This window comes from Saccopteryx bilineata, chromosome 2 (genome assembly GCF_036850765.1).
Source record: "Saccopteryx bilineata isolate mSacBil1 chromosome 2, mSacBil1_pri_phased_curated, whole genome shotgun sequence".
Classification (NCBI taxonomy): domain Eukaryota; kingdom Metazoa; phylum Chordata; class Mammalia; order Chiroptera; family Emballonuridae; genus Saccopteryx; species Saccopteryx bilineata.
In genome coordinates, this window is record NC_089491.1 from 319,487,042 (window position 1) to 319,502,861 (window position 15,820).

Consider the following 15,820-nt stretch of genomic DNA (forward strand, 5'->3'; position numbering starts at 1 on the left):
AAGATAAATGGGTAATTGCATGTTTCATCTACACTTTTTCTACACCATCTCTTTCTCTCAGAAAACCTGTGGGTAGTGACTGCTCCTATGGGAAATAAACCCAAGAGTCAGTAGGAGTCCTAAAGAGAGGAAGAACCCAATGTAAACAGAAGGGAAGGTCCATCATTTGAACTTGCTCAGTGCATTTACACTGGTTGCTTCATTCAGCATGGAACTCTTGTCCTGCAGATTTCTTCATTACTGACTATCTTTGAGTCTCTAATCAACTGTTGCCTTCTCAGTGAAGTACAATTCTTACTTCTTATTTTTCTTATGCGGCTCTACATTTTATATTATGTTTATTACTTAATAGTTTTCTCCCCATTAGAATATAAGCTACATGAATACAGGAATTGTTGTTATTTTGCTGCTGTATATCAGTGCTTAAAATAATACCTAGAGCACAATATGTGTTAAATAAATATTTGTTGACGGTATAAAGATTCTATGTTAATTTCTTCCAGTAATTGATAATTTTACTCCCTATGAATGCATAAACTAAAGAGCATAGTAAGAGCTTTGCAACTGATATGATTATTTTTATTTCATGTTAACCAAGACCAATACTCTTTTAATCTTGAGGTCAATAGTATTATAGAAGAAAACATACTAGTGTAATTTCCATACATCCAAAAGGACAAAGATTCAAATACTTGGGCTAACCTTTTTCATTAAGTTAAAGTGTAAACCTTAATTTTTGAAGGAAGAATTGGTATCAAAACTAATTGCAGAAATAAATTCTTTTAAGAGTGACAAAAGTAAAATAAATCACCCATAAAATAGGTATATATATATATATATAAATCTGTTGCATAATTCACATCTACTTAACATATTTATTATTGAATTTATGTTTTAAACATTCCAACATGTAGAGACAGTAAATTAAAATCAGTTATGAACATAGAAAAGATTATTTAATCCATGACAAAACCAAAATCACAGTCATAAGTATGTTGGTATTTATAAATGTCAAAAGAAATATTCAAGGCAGTGAGAATCTTTAACATAATTAATGAAAAACTCCTAAAGAGAAAAATATTAGGGAATTTATACTCAACATTTCAAATTGCATTTAACCTAATTCATGCTTTTTTCTTCACTTTAATTTATCGTGCATACTCTTTCTGGATTAATTATTATTACTCAATACTACTTTGTCCTTGAGCATAGTCACTAAAATTCAAAACTCTTAGCCTAACAAGATTGTACAATTCTTTTACAGCTCTTTTTTTTTTCAAAAGAGAGACAGACAGATAGGAAGGGAGAGAAATGAGAGCATCAATTCATAGCTGTGGCACCTTAGTTGTTTATTGATTGCTTTCTCACATGTGCCTTGACCAGGGCACTCCAGCTAAGACAGTGACCCCTTGCTCAAGATAGTGATGTTGAGGTCAAGCCAGCGAGCTTGGGCTTCAAGCCAGCAACCTTTGGGCTCAAGCCAGCGACCATAGGGTTATGCCTATAATCCCATGCTCAAACTGGTGACCTTGTGCTCAAGCTGAGTGAGCCTGCGCTCAAGCCAGCCACTTTGGGATTTCAAACCTGAGTCCTTAGCATCCCAGATCAATGCTCTATCCACTGTGACACCACCTGGTCAGGCTTCTTATAATTTTAATATATACTGCTACCTATGTTCAACTTGCTAAATAAATGATCAGTTCCCTTTACATATTCCTTGACTAGAACAAAGAGCTGTTAGTTAAAAATGTACACACATACACATACATGTCAAGAAATTTAACACATATTCAAATTAATTTTGCCTTTAGACACAGTATTAACCTTTCTATAAAAGGATGCACTTAGAATAAATTTAAACTTTAGGTGCTCTCTAGCACATTAGACTTTTTCAAATCTATAAAACTCTTTTTAAAAATTTTTTTTTATTGACTGATTTCAGAGAGAGAGTAAGGAGTAGAGAGAGGGACAGAAACATCAATCTGTTTCTATATGTGCCCTAACTGGGAATTGAACCAACAACCTTTAAATATTAGGATGATGCTCCAACCAGCTGAGTTATCTGGCCAGGGCTCAACAAGATTTTCTTTTCAATGTCTTATTTATACAATTACATTCCTGAGTAAAATTTTATTTAAAAATTAGATACCTATAAAATAGAATAACTAATATTTTAAATTATTCATTATATGTCCAAGAGAGTTTCAAAAATTCTAACACAGCTATCTTTTACAGTAGGATTGATAAACTGAGTAATCTGAAATACTTTAATTTTGTAAAAAAAAAAAAAAAAGTCTCCTCCCCTTCTCTGACTCCCACAGGAAGTACAGTAGTAATGTCAATACCTCTATTAATCCTAAAACTAAAGAGGGAGAGCTCTTTAGCTAGTCTGCTATTAACCTATTGGACTGACGCTTGATATGTTAGTGCTGCCAAAGCACAGTCCTTGTAATAGCAGCAGAGTTCATCTGTTAAGAGAATCCAGTTGGTTATGAGCTGTTTCTTCTCTGAATTTTGCATTAAAATACTGCACTCTTTTATTAGTTTGCTAGTTAAAACCTCAAAGGAAAATCTAAAGTTATTGTGGTTATTTGACATACAAAATAAAAATCAGCAACAGAAACAATATAATCTTGTTAAATTTTAAAGTATGTATATAAGGATAGGGACTTCAACATTTCATTCAAGTGAGCATTAAACAAATGACAACATGAAAGACATAGAGCAACATAAGTAGCTACGTAAAATGCATAGAATTTCCTATAGAATGCATTACTGAAGAACACTATTTTCCTAGGAGATAATTAAGAAGAGAATTTATAACCATTTGGTTTGAATAGTTTTAAGAATCATTCTGCCTGAAAACAAGGATAAAATTAGATGGTATCTTTATAAAAATACAATTCAGTGAAAATTGTTAAGAAATCATTGGAAACAATGATTAAAACTTTATACTAAATACAATAATTTTATATACCTACTTAAAATTATATGTGTGGATTATATATTTTTTCTGCTACACCTGAATATGATTTTTAAAATTGTGCAAATTTTCTATTGATAAATGTTTAGAAGTTTAAGATATAATAATATAGTATTATGAAATTATTTATAAACATTAATTCTCAAAACAAAATATTATCAAAATGTGATTTTTTTTTTGCCTAACTGTATTTCACATATAGTTTATGAGGTTAAGATTAGCCTGAGAAATTCTATGTAATTTGGAGTTATGTGAAGATAACCACAGTGATTTTTAAGAATGAAAATCAACTAGGAGTTTTCTTACAGATTTTCTTACAGAGTCATTAGGGTAGGTTTGTATGTGCCTTAAATCAGAAGAACATCAGGTTTTAAATGGGTTCTAAAATCTGTTTCACTATTAGGAAAAGCATCTACTATTTGGCATGCTTTACAAATATAAACTGGGTAAATATTTTGATCTTTTTGACTACCACAAATTTCCAAAGGGATAAGCAAAATTCAAATCCACAGAGGCGCATAGAACTTCACTTCTAGTTGGCACTACCGTACAGAACACATAGACCATTTTTACAAGAACTTGATGGGGCAGAGAACAGTAAAATTTTATGACAGTTTTTTCCAGGTACAATTAGTCTCTCTCACTAAACAACACAGTAGAACAAGTTAGCAATTTATTTTCATTTGTCATAAAATCTTTAAAGAGCGGGACCGTATGATGTAGGTTCCAGTTATTAACACTACAGGGACAGTTACCAAGAACTATTAGAGAAGCAGAATGAAAATGTGAAAAGATTTGAGAGATGTTCTGAGTAGGCTTTTCTTTTTTATATAGTGGTAGGATACAGAGAATGCTTTAAAACAAAGGAATGGCCCAAATGCAATGGTGTATAATATATTTTCTTGGAGGAAAGGAATTATATATAATTCAATTTTATCTTCTATTCAAAGACATGAAGACACGATAAGGTGAAATTGTGTGCATCTAACTCTGTTATTTTTAGGCCAAAGTACCATTAAGAACTCTAAGAAAAAAAAACACATTGTAGTTCATTTTTTAAAAAGTAGCAAGTGTCCAAATTATGAACAGGTGATGTTTCAGAATCTTTTGTAACAAAAAAGTTGCTAGAATTTGGAAATAATTTTTCTCCATAGAAATAATGCCATAAATATTAGTTAGTTTTCCTGGTTAATGACTAAAAACTTATTGGACCTATGGCATAATTAATTTTGAAACTGTATTATCCTGTCTTCTGGCAGTAGAAATGATATTGAGAAAAACAGGCATTTCTTCATTACTCTCAGGAATAGAACTAGCTATATACAAAGTGTGGAATTTATCAGCTATGCCATTTTGAGTATCTACAGAGTATCAGAAATGGGGAGATGTATGTGTTAGCTGATATATTTCTTATAGCAATTCTGGCAAGTATAAATTATTATTTTACACCTGAATAAAATGGATACAGAATATAATTTTTTCAAGTTTACACAGTAATTAGTAGGAATGAAAGCCCAAATTGTCCCCACATTAAAGCCTGTGCTATTCCCATTATGCCTCATGGTTTCTGAGTCCTCCTTCCCCTCAAATATACAGACACACACACACACATGCACACACACAAGCACACTCACACACTCCACACCCTGAGTCCTCAGGCTTCTACAGAGCCCTTACCATAATTGTGTACTCAAGTCTGTCTGAACCCTCATAGTGCTTTCTGCTCTACAGTTATTGATTTCCATGGTCTCAGTCTAAATTCCAAGCCCATTTGTGAAACTGACCCTTAATTGGGTGTAAGACAGAAACAACCCCTGACGTCCTAGAGGCGTCAGCGTTTAAAGAGAGGAAATTGTGTGTGTGATATATGTCTGTGTGCATACACACATAAAGGCACACATATATAATACATGTACACATAAATAGATGTATTTTCAAGCACAGTTTTAAAGAGAGTTATCATAGTAGAAAGGATCTTTATTCTGACAAGAGGCTGGGCAATGGGGCCTACCTCAAATGTGTGCCCGTTAAGTCCCCTTCCCTTACATATTACTCCTGTTGAGGTGCTGGGATGAAAACTTGGAACAGGGCTGAGTTACAGTCAGCAGAATGGGAAGAAAGTGAAAAACTGTCCTGGTTCACAATCTGTTTTGTTGTTGTTGTTTTTTGAGTTCTTAGGCCCTGCTCTATCTTTTACAGGCTGCAGATGGGCTTTGGGTGGGAAATTAGGTACAGAGAGATCCCAGAGGATCATGTGAGGTATGAAATCCACAGGGATTCCCTTCAGCTGGAGCTTGAGAGAAACCCTGAATGATGAGACCCTTTTCTTCTCTCAGAAAAGGTTCAAAGTGGCTCTCGGGAAAGTCTATGTTGAACAGAATGAATTTTACAAAACCAGAGAACCATGGAGCCTTGGTCGATCTCCAAGGAAACTCTAAGCTGTTTGGCTCCTTGCTGCAAACAGCTGGCAGCTCCAAAAAGTCTTCTTGATGGGTTCTTTGCAGCTGTGTTATGTGTTTCCATATGGTCTTGACAGAGGTCCCTCCACAATTAGTGTGGACTCAGAACAAGTTAGCTATGAAATACATTAAGTTCTAAAGGCCTCGTGGGGCAATTTATACCTCTATGGACTATTTCCAGGATCCCAGATTATATTGTAAGTGTAAATTAAAGTGTAAATTAAGGAAGTCTCACAATTCAATGCCACTGGCTGAAACTGGAACACGACCATATCTTATGCCTCATTTTCTAACACTTTTCTTGGTCTCATTTTAATTTTACCTTCCTGACAGATAAACTTTCTGTAATCCTATATTAATGAATTAGAGAGCACTTTGTTCTATCCCATTCTTGAATTTTCCCAGTTCTATACTTCAGGTACAAAAAGTGACCACAGATCAATTTTATTCTTTACATTAAAGTTTTTCAGGAATCTATTTGCATTTACCTAGCCAAATTATAAATACAATTTCTCTATTGAAAGTAATAAATTGGTTTCACTTACTAAAATACAAAACCAGATGGAGTTAGTCTGTACCCAACAGTTGGGAACATACATTTAGCAGCTGGTGAAGGGAAAAAAAAATGCTGAAAAGGTAATTCCCTTACTCAATACAGATCACACATTCTAGAAAACTCTAAATGCAATGTAAATGTTTCTTATTTTATTTGTTTATCCATGGCTTCCACTGTTTACCCAAAGAACCTGAGTTTGGTTTGGTGTTCTCTCTCTACCTCTCTGCTCTCATCCCCTGTGAGGCCTTTTCCCTGGGGCCTCTCCTTGTCTTCACAGGGTCTGGTTCCTGCCACGGTTTTTGGTTAGATACAGATGTCTAACAGTCCTTAAAGTGCTTTTGAAATGGGTTTTGGAACCTGCACAAGGATGGCCGTGATGTCTAGGAAACAATGCAAGTTCAAGAATCAGAAAATTAGCTGAACAAGATCATAGTTGGCTTTTTTTTTTTTAACAGAGACAGAGAGATAGAGAGAAGGATAGACAGGAACAGACAGACAGGAATGGAGAGAGATGAGAAGCATCAATTATCAGTTTTTCGTTGAGAGACCTTAGTTGTTCATTGATTGCTTTCTCAAATGTGCCTTGACCGTGGGCCTTCAGCAGACGGAGTAACCCCTTGCTCGAGCCAGCAACCTTGAGTCCAAGCTGGTGAGCTTTGATCAAAGCAAATGAGCCTGCACTCAAGCTGGTGACCTCAGGGTCTCGAACCTGGGTCCCCCGCATCCCAGTCCTACACTCTATCTGCTGTGCCACCGCTTGGTCAGGCATATAGTTGGCTTTTGATGACTCTTCAATATATGCCCAACAGGTACTGAAATTTTTAAAAAATATAAGCTCATTTTACTTTTAATTTAATCAACACAACATCAGGCATTGTTACTCCCTATATAGGGAGTTAACTGAGGCTTTGAGAAATTAAGTTACATGTCCTGGCCACATAGCTCCTAAGTATAATTTCTGGAATTAATGCACATTTCAATGGCAAAATTAATGCCTTTTTAAACCTTTACTAGCTGATCCTCCATTATTTCAGCTATTAAATATGGAAATATTAAGTCATTAAGATCTCTTCCAACTTTAAGATATTCCAGATAAAAGGTGACACACATTTCAGAAAATTTGCAATTCAGTTAGTTTTGCTTATTTATTAAGTCCTGCAAGAGATAAAGAACTGGCTCTCAAAAGCTGAACATTTGCCTGATCTGTGGTGGAGCAGTGGGATAAAGCATCGACCTGGAAATGCTGAGGTCGCCGGTTTGAAACCCTGGGCTTGCCTGGTCAAGGCACATATGGGAGTTGATGCTTCCTGCTCCTCCCCCCTTCTCTCTCTGTCTCTCTTCTCTCTTCTCTCTCTCTCTCTCTCTCTCCCCCTCTCTCTCCTTTCTAAAAAAAAAAAAAAAGAACAAATTTTAAAAAATTAAGAAAAAAAAAGCTGAACATTTAAGAACCCTGAAAGAAAAGAGGAGAGGACTTTTGGGCAGGGTGAGCCTTCTAGGGTTTTTCAAATCCACCTACAGGTGGATTTAGCCTTGTCTTTTTAGAGCACTTAATATTTACGGATAACTTACTATATACCACACACTGTGTCAAAAGTTTGTATGTATCATCTATATATCTCAAAACCCCCTATGGGGTATTATTATTATTATTCCTAATTAACAGATGAGGAAACAGAGTTTAAGTTGCTCAAGGTCACACAGTTAGCATGTGATAAAGCTTGGACTCAAAGCCAGATATGTTTGACTTTGAAGCTCATAATTTTAACTTTGAGCTTATCTGCTTCTTTATGCTATTTTAGGCTACTTATCTATGTACATTTAATGTCAATTATATCAAAGTCATTTATTCCTTTCAAAATAAAGCTCTTGGGTTATAGATCAGCCATCTGCATAGTTTGTCCGCACGTACCCCGGTGCCACACCTGTGATAACACTTAGCAAGTATCTCATGATGTGTGCCTTATTGGTGCAATTAAATACTTTTGGGTCCCTCTTAGTGACATGGCTTTGAGTTACAGACTCTGCTTTCCTCTCCTTTTAGGCGTTTCTTTTTGTCCAAAGTGGATAGATTAACAAGCATCATAGAAAATAAACAACCACATCAATGTGGAGCTTTGTAAACTCTGATTTGAAAAAAAGAAAAAGAAAAAAAATCTCTGTAGAAAAGGATATATTGTTTAGGGTATTAACTGAAATCCTACCTTCCTAAATGGGTTCCCATAGTTTATCCTAAACTTATTGACACTCTCAGAAGATACAATCTCCAAGACACTGATAGCAAATTAACTTTGGTATTAAGAGGAATTCAAGTTAGATATTACTCTCTACATGAAGACAACTTGATTTTCATTCCAACTCTGACTTATACACTACTATTAATCTACTTGCATGCATGAAGCTAAAATTCACACACATTTCCCTTCTGTATTTATCTTCAGACACGAGTGACCTCCAAATTAAGCTCCACAGGAAGTATGAGAATGGTTTTCAAAAGCCCATTTAGATTCTGTAACTCTTTAGGAAAAAGTGGATATTTTAGAGGCTATCATTTTTTTTTATATCAAATAAGTATGAGTTTATTTTTATGTTAGCCAAGTACATGTTTTATAAAATAGCACTAATAAGATGTGCCATTTTTACCTAACCAAATTCTTTGCAATAAAATCCAACTGTAATATTCATTTAGAAATTTGATAATGCTCTCTTGTGTGAGTTTTGGAAATATTTGAAACTCCACTGCATATAAATTATATCATGGAAAAGCTGTATAAATATTCTATAGTGGCACATTCTGTTCCAAGGACCTGTCAGAATTTCCTTTATGCACTCCATTTTGAGTGGTATATAAATCAGATGTAAAATTCCTGTTGGACTGAAAATCAGCACAAAAGGCCTCCTCCAAAGGCAAATACTTTTTTCAAAATCAGGTTTGAATTATGTTGGTGATTTTTAAGTTATAGAAGTGCAAAAAATATATTTGTGGTTTTGAAGGAGAGAGTTTTTTTCCACTTTTATAACTCATTAGGAAACTTTACAGGCTTTTAGACCATTCTGTGGTTTAGTTCTTCTCAGGTTTTTCCCAAAAGCAGTATTAAAACTTGAATGGTGTTTGCTATGACTCTAACGATTCCTGTTCTGAATACAAATATGCACATGGATATATAAACATATATAGTTATGCATATTTTAGATCATAAGTTCTAATAACATAGACACTGGGGCAGATTAGGTCTATCATTTGCCCATTTTGTTGTTGATGGCAAATGAAAGTTTGGTTTATCAAAGGAGTCCTCATCTATACTATGGTTCAACATGTATTGCTCGTAATTTTAAAACTGCATTTTTAACTTACAGAAAAGTCCTGAGTCAAACACTGCTTGTTTTATAAGCCCTTTGATAATAAGGCTGTGCCTTTTCTAAATTTTGCTTTCCTCTAACATACAGAGCAACTTAGTTTGTTTAGTAGATATGATTATCTCATTTGGAAAGTATTTAATGTATGTTTATGTATAAAAATTAGTTTGTAAATAGTGGTGAACTTAGTTTGTAGGACTAACATGTTGCTGAGTAATTTCATAAATGTCTGAATTATTATTTTAGCATATTTAAAATTTTTAATTATATATTTTTTCTTAATAACATCAGTTGAAATCTGAAAAAGCTTTCTTTGGACCAAAAAGAAAATGGTATAATTCAAATATTTAAGTAAGCCAATCCTTCAAATTACTTTAAAGGAAAGTGAAAATAGAAATATTTTAATGGTTGAATTGCTTCCATCTATATTATATTTACTTCATTAATGCATTAGACTTACATATTTAATGTAGGCATTAGAGCATAAAGAAGTTTAGAATTTCCCAGTATCATTTCTTAAGTTTTTATTTAATTCTGCTTAGAATCTGGGTGTCTTGATCCCTAATACAGTTACCTTTTTAACATATTATACTATTTCTGGTACAGTTACTAAAATCTTTGGGACTTGACAGTTTGGACAACCCAAAGGATAATCAAACATTTGCCTGTAGCTGGTGGAGCACTGTGGACTTTCCTATTGGGACATTGCAGAGAAGAAGGGATCTGTCTCTTCCTGGATGTTTTATCTACCAAACTAGTGTCATGGAAATTAGCCAGCTCTACAATAAAACCAGTTTTCTTCTTTTCTTACCTATCTTTCTTTCTTTCTTTCTTTCTTTCTTTCTTTCTTTCTTTCTTTCTTTCTTTCTTTCTTCTTTCTTTTCTTTCTTTCTTTTTTGTCTTTCTTTCTTCCTTTCCTTCTCTTTCTCTCTCTCTCTCTTTCTTACTCTGTCTTTCTTTCTTTCTTTTTTCATATTAATAGGAGAGTAAGTTTACTAATGAGGGGTTATATTCCAAATCTTAAATGTATAAGCTGAATATTTTTATTTTAAGTTAGATCTTTTTTATTCTGCTCTATTTCCTTTTAAGAAATTATACTCCTTTTTGTTCCATGTTACATTTGGTTATAATCTTATTATAAAGCTTTATGTGTAATTCATACATTACTCATATGTTTATGTCTTTCTCTTAGCTTATTATTAAAGTCACAGCTTTTATGATTTAACTTAACATGTATCACTCCAAACAAAAATCTTTGCAGCTTGTAAGGGAAGTCTAAAAATCTCTGAGAACTAGGCACATTGAAACACAGTTTTATGTTGATTAGAAATGTTTTAAAGTACAGCAAAGACATTCAAAACATGATGGAAATAAATATACTTTAAATGACAAAATAAATACTTTTACAAATTAAGAATCTAGATCCCATAGTTTGAACTTATACAATTTATCTCATTAGGCAAGCAATATACACATTGCACTCCCTTCTCTATCTATTACATTATACCATAATTTTACTAACATTTGGAGAGGAGAAAATACAGTGCTATTATTTGAATAGCACTGACCTTGTTAAGGCCCAGCAGCATTGTTTTATATAAAATAGGCAGTATATTTTAAAACAGAATAGCTATCTCTTAAGAGCATATATAATAAACAATTACAAACTTTAAGATTATAAAGAGAAAAGAATGTAACACATATTCTCACCTTGACTTTACCTTTAAGCAGCCTTTTATTTGCCTATTAGGAACTTCTTCTGAAGGTTTTACAGGCTTCAGCTCTTGTTCTTTCTTTTGACAAATCAATATATAATTTGTGCCATTATTATTTGACCAAAATGTACCAATAGAAGTTTCATAACGTATACAAAACTCGACTTTACCGCCATCTTTCTGATAAGGAGGAACCAATGAAATCTTAAAAGAGAACTGGTCAGTTTCACCATCACAGGAATTTGGAACATATTCTGCTAAAATGTCAAAATGTGTCTGCCAGTTATCTAAGGACATTCTCACATATACTAATTTCTCAAAAGAAATATTTAAAACTCGAATAATACCCTTCATACTTGTAGACCCAGGGAGATACTCAGCTGATTCCAAAATCGCTTTCTGTACTTGAAGTTGCTGCATAAGATCTTTTGAAGAAGGCAAGTCAAATAGTGGAGATAAAACATATTCTTCTGGGTAGAAAGTGTCCTTTGGTAAGTCGAAATTGGGTAAAACACCTGGTAAATCCCAGCAATCAAATTCTTTGACAGATACAAGGTTGAATCCAAAGGTGTCAGCAAATGAAACTCTTCTTGTTCTGGAAGATGGAATGTCTAGATACATATCTTCAGAAGAATCAGAACCTTGTCTACTAGGTTGAGGGGAGAAACCGAGTTTGAAGGTAGCTTTAACTTCTTCATCTTCAGAAAGAGGATCAGATAAATTAGGAACTCCTAAAAAGTTATCTTTGTTAATTTGACTAGTTTCTTCAGAAGGCTCCATTGGGCTCTCTGATATCAACTAAGGGAGAACTGTACAACTTAGTACAGGCTGATATTTGAGATAGAGAGGCTAAAATAAGTATAATGTTACAGTTGACATTACAAGAAGAAGTCAGCTCTATAAATAGGTGCTTTGGAGTGTAAACTATGCCAGCTCGCCTCCGAAGGCCTTTAATATGATAACATCCATGTTACTCTCCCAAGTATGTTTCAGATTTAACTTTTAGTTTTTAAAGTTGCATGTGTTTATGAGATGAATTGCAAAGAAACATTTTGCTGTGTTAGAAAATATGACACTTAACAATAAAAATATTGTTTTATCCAGTTACTAAAAATAAAATCTTGGGCTATTTATTTTAAAAGAAAATAAATGTAATATCACAATACTAAATATGTAGTTTGGGTTAAACCAATCCATTGGAACAGGCAAGCACAATAGAAGAGAATAAGAACATTTATAGAACTGAAAATGTCCAGTTCCTAATAATAATAAAAGGTACCATTTACCGGGACTTATAATGTAAAATGTGGACTATAATATACTTAAATAGAAGTGCTGGGACATATGAAGAAGAAAACATGATTTAGATGGAGAAGATATCATTTGAAATAAACCATGAGGGGGCAGGTATGATATCAACATGCAGGGTTGAAGTGAGGTGGATTTTCCCAGTAGAAGAAGTAGTGTGAGTTAAGGTCTCTAGAACAAATAACTAGTTGAATGCATTATTTTAAACATTCATTTGTTTTTTAAAATTAAGCCATGATAAAATACAACACTTAATGTATTATTGAGTTGAAAATATAAGTGAGCGATGATAATTCTTTTCCAGGAATAAATTAGTTATGTAGAATAAAATGTTTATTTTTAGCAAAATTCTATTTTATACCCACAAAACACAAGCTACTCACATCTTGGTATCTAAACAGTTGCTCTCATGTGAATTTTAAAGTGTGAGAAACCTGTTTAGATTCTCATAGACTTTTTTTGTGTTAATGTAAAACCAACTTTGGGGATAGTAATTGAGTAAAAACCCTATAACTAATTTAAGCATACATATGTTTTTACCCAGAATGCTTCAGCTAGAAATCTGCCCTATCAGTATGGGATAAGTATGCAGAGATAAATATAAATATATGTTCATAACAAAACTATTTTAAAACTCTAGTAATATCCATCAATAAGAACTGGATAAATAATTTTACAGCCATAAAATATAATGTTTTAGTCATCAAAAGAATTAAAGTAGCACTTTTTGTGTTAAAATGAAAAGATAACCAAGACAAATGGCTAAGTAAAAAAAAATGGTGTGCACATATACATGCATAGAAAATTTCAGGAAAGACCAGAAACAATTAGCAGTGATTATCTCTAGCCGCAGAGGTGGAAGATTATAGAAGAAAAGGGACTTATTTATTTCAGTCCAAAATCTACTATACTGTTTGAAATGCTAAACATGAACAAGACTTTTTTTCTAATTATCTTCAAACTTAAATAAAACATGTTTGAGAGTCAAAGATGGCTGAAGAGTAGAAGGAAGCTACATTCACCTTGTTCCTGGCCCCAAACAGGATTTACACGTAAATTATAGAGTAATCAAACTGAATAACCAATTGAAGGCTAGCAGAGCTGAAAAATGATAACCAAGGATTTACAGAAGCCTCACAGAGACTGGTAAGAAAGGCAGAGAAGTGGAAAGAGCTGATCCCACACCCATGTGTGGTGGCTGAGATACTGGAGGATACATTGGCTGTAACCAGACCCCGCCCCCCACCAGGAGCATGAAGTCTCAAACCCATGCAAGGACCCTCAATTGAGGAACAGAGATGGGAAGAAGAGCCTACATACCATCTGGTGGTGAAAAAATCAGTGGGGAAATCAGTCTCCTTGGGAGAGAAGGGAGTCTACTAGAGATCCTGATACCAACTTCCCAGGGTCAAAGACTCTGATTGTTACACCATCAGTCTACTAGTCTAGGGAGTGCACTGCTAGAGTGACATTAGTCTTCTATGTTTTGGTTTTAAAGGGGGGAATGCAGGCTGCTCCCACCAGGAATCTTTGGGGTACTCTTCATCTGGAGAAACTCTTGGCAGAGAATCAGACAGCGATTGAACTATGTAACTTTGGAATGGAGACCATTATTCCCCACCTTAAGCACATAGCTGGTGCCTTCTGCTTCATGTGTTGGATCACCGGCCTGCTCTGCCACTACTGAGTTCAGTTGCACAGGGGGATCAGAGTGTTTCACAGAGCTGGGACATTGGAGTGCTGTCTCCTGGGGAGGTTTTTGTCTAAGAATCATACAGGCAGGTGCTACCCTTACCAAAGGGGCCACTGCTATTTCACCTGTGAGTTCAGCCTGTGCTATCTGGGGAAGGGGAAGATGTACCCACCTCCTTCCTATAGGCTTGCCATCACCACTCCCAAAGGGAAACTCTTTGGATCTGCCCTTCTAATTCCCAGTAGCCCTGCCTTGATGAGTTCAGTTCCATGAGGAGAAGGGTGTGATGCCTGGAGCTGGGACAATCAAAATGTGTCTCCCTCAGAGGTTATTGTCTGGGACCATACAGAATAAATGACCCTCTGCTGTGGACTCAATGGGCACCACCCCCAACTAGGGACTATTTGATCTGTCTACCCAAGCCTGAAGACTCTGTCCTGCTGAGCTTGCTCTTAAACAGAGGACAGTTGGTTACACCTAAACTGAACCCAGGGTGTGCTCCACTGGGAGAGCTAGAATTGGAGATTCTGGCACAAATGAAGAAGTTTGGCTCTGGAGTAAGGGGCCATTTTCACCTCACTGAGTGTCTTGTCATGTAGCCCCAAAGTAGAGGACCCACTAGTCTGGTCCTCTTGCCCCTGGCTTCCCAGCACGACTGAGCTCATAATCTGAAGCTCATAACCTGTGGAAATGTCTGTGAGGTAAATCCAGCCTGAACAACTCTACAATCTTTCTTTGAAGTACTCTGGAAGGCAGAGGAGAAAGCAGAATGCCTGAGAGGTTGAGCAGACTTCATGGAACCTTGGACGTTTTATAAACCTGCCTCAGTTTTCACTTAAAGGAGCAGACACTTGTATACAGATCAACAGTAAAAAGCATGGCAGCTCTTAACAGGTAGCCCAAGGCAGGTTACACACAACATTACTTATTGACTTGTACATAATTCTTGCCCAAATGGATCCAGATCCAGCACAATCAGTGGCAGGTTTCAGACCACACCAGAACTTAATCTAACTAGTCATACAGGCAAGGAATCTGGCAGGCATAAGATCCTACTGGGAATAACACTGCTTCAAGGGTATCCACTGCACAGCAAATTATATATGGTGATTGAAGTTTATCATTGTAATCAGTCAATCTAAAGGGTTAACTTCCCCCAAGAAAGGGTAAACAGTATTCAAAACTCAAGTACAGCAGGCAGGGATACCTAACCCACAAGAAACATTCTTGGTGCACCAAGGTTAGGTGATCTGGAAGACTGTGCCACTGAACCCAACAAGACATGTACATTATAAAGCCATCATAACAATCTCAGGAGTCATGGAGATCTACCTAATACACAGAAACAAAATGAAGAGACAAAGAAATATGTCCCAAATGAAAAAACAGGAGAAGTCCTCAGGGAAAATAATTAAATAAAATGGAAACAACCAAGGTACCAGATGCAGAGTTTAAAATAATGATTACTGGGATGTTCAAAGACCTTAGGGAAAGAATGGATGACCTCAGTGAGAGCTTAAACAAAGAGATAAAAATCCTAATAAAAGACATAGAAAACATTTTTTTAAAAAGTCATAAATGAAGAATACAATATCTAAAATGAAGAATACACTACACAGAATCAACAGCAGGTCAGAAGAAGCAGAGGATTGAGTCATTGATTTAGTAGACAAGATAACAGAAAGCCCTCAAGCAGAGTATCAAATGGAAACAATAAATTTAAAAAATAAGTAAAGTCTAAGAGACCTCTGG

General features: G+C 35.0%; 1 protein-coding gene across 1 annotated transcript in view; it reads right to left on the reverse strand.

The window, feature by feature from the left end:
• The window catches only part of PPP1R3A (protein phosphatase 1 regulatory subunit 3A), a 54,515-nt gene extending 42,664 nt beyond the window's left edge, over window positions 1–11,851 (reverse strand). The window contains exon 1 of the mRNA XM_066262148.1: window positions 11,063–11,851. Within this exon, the coding sequence (XP_066118245.1) occupies window positions 11,063–11,847 (785 nt within the window). The 5' untranslated portion in view covers window positions 11,848–11,851. The remainder of the gene's footprint in view (window positions 1–11,062) is intronic.
• Window positions 11,852–15,820: the final 3,969 nt, after the last annotated feature.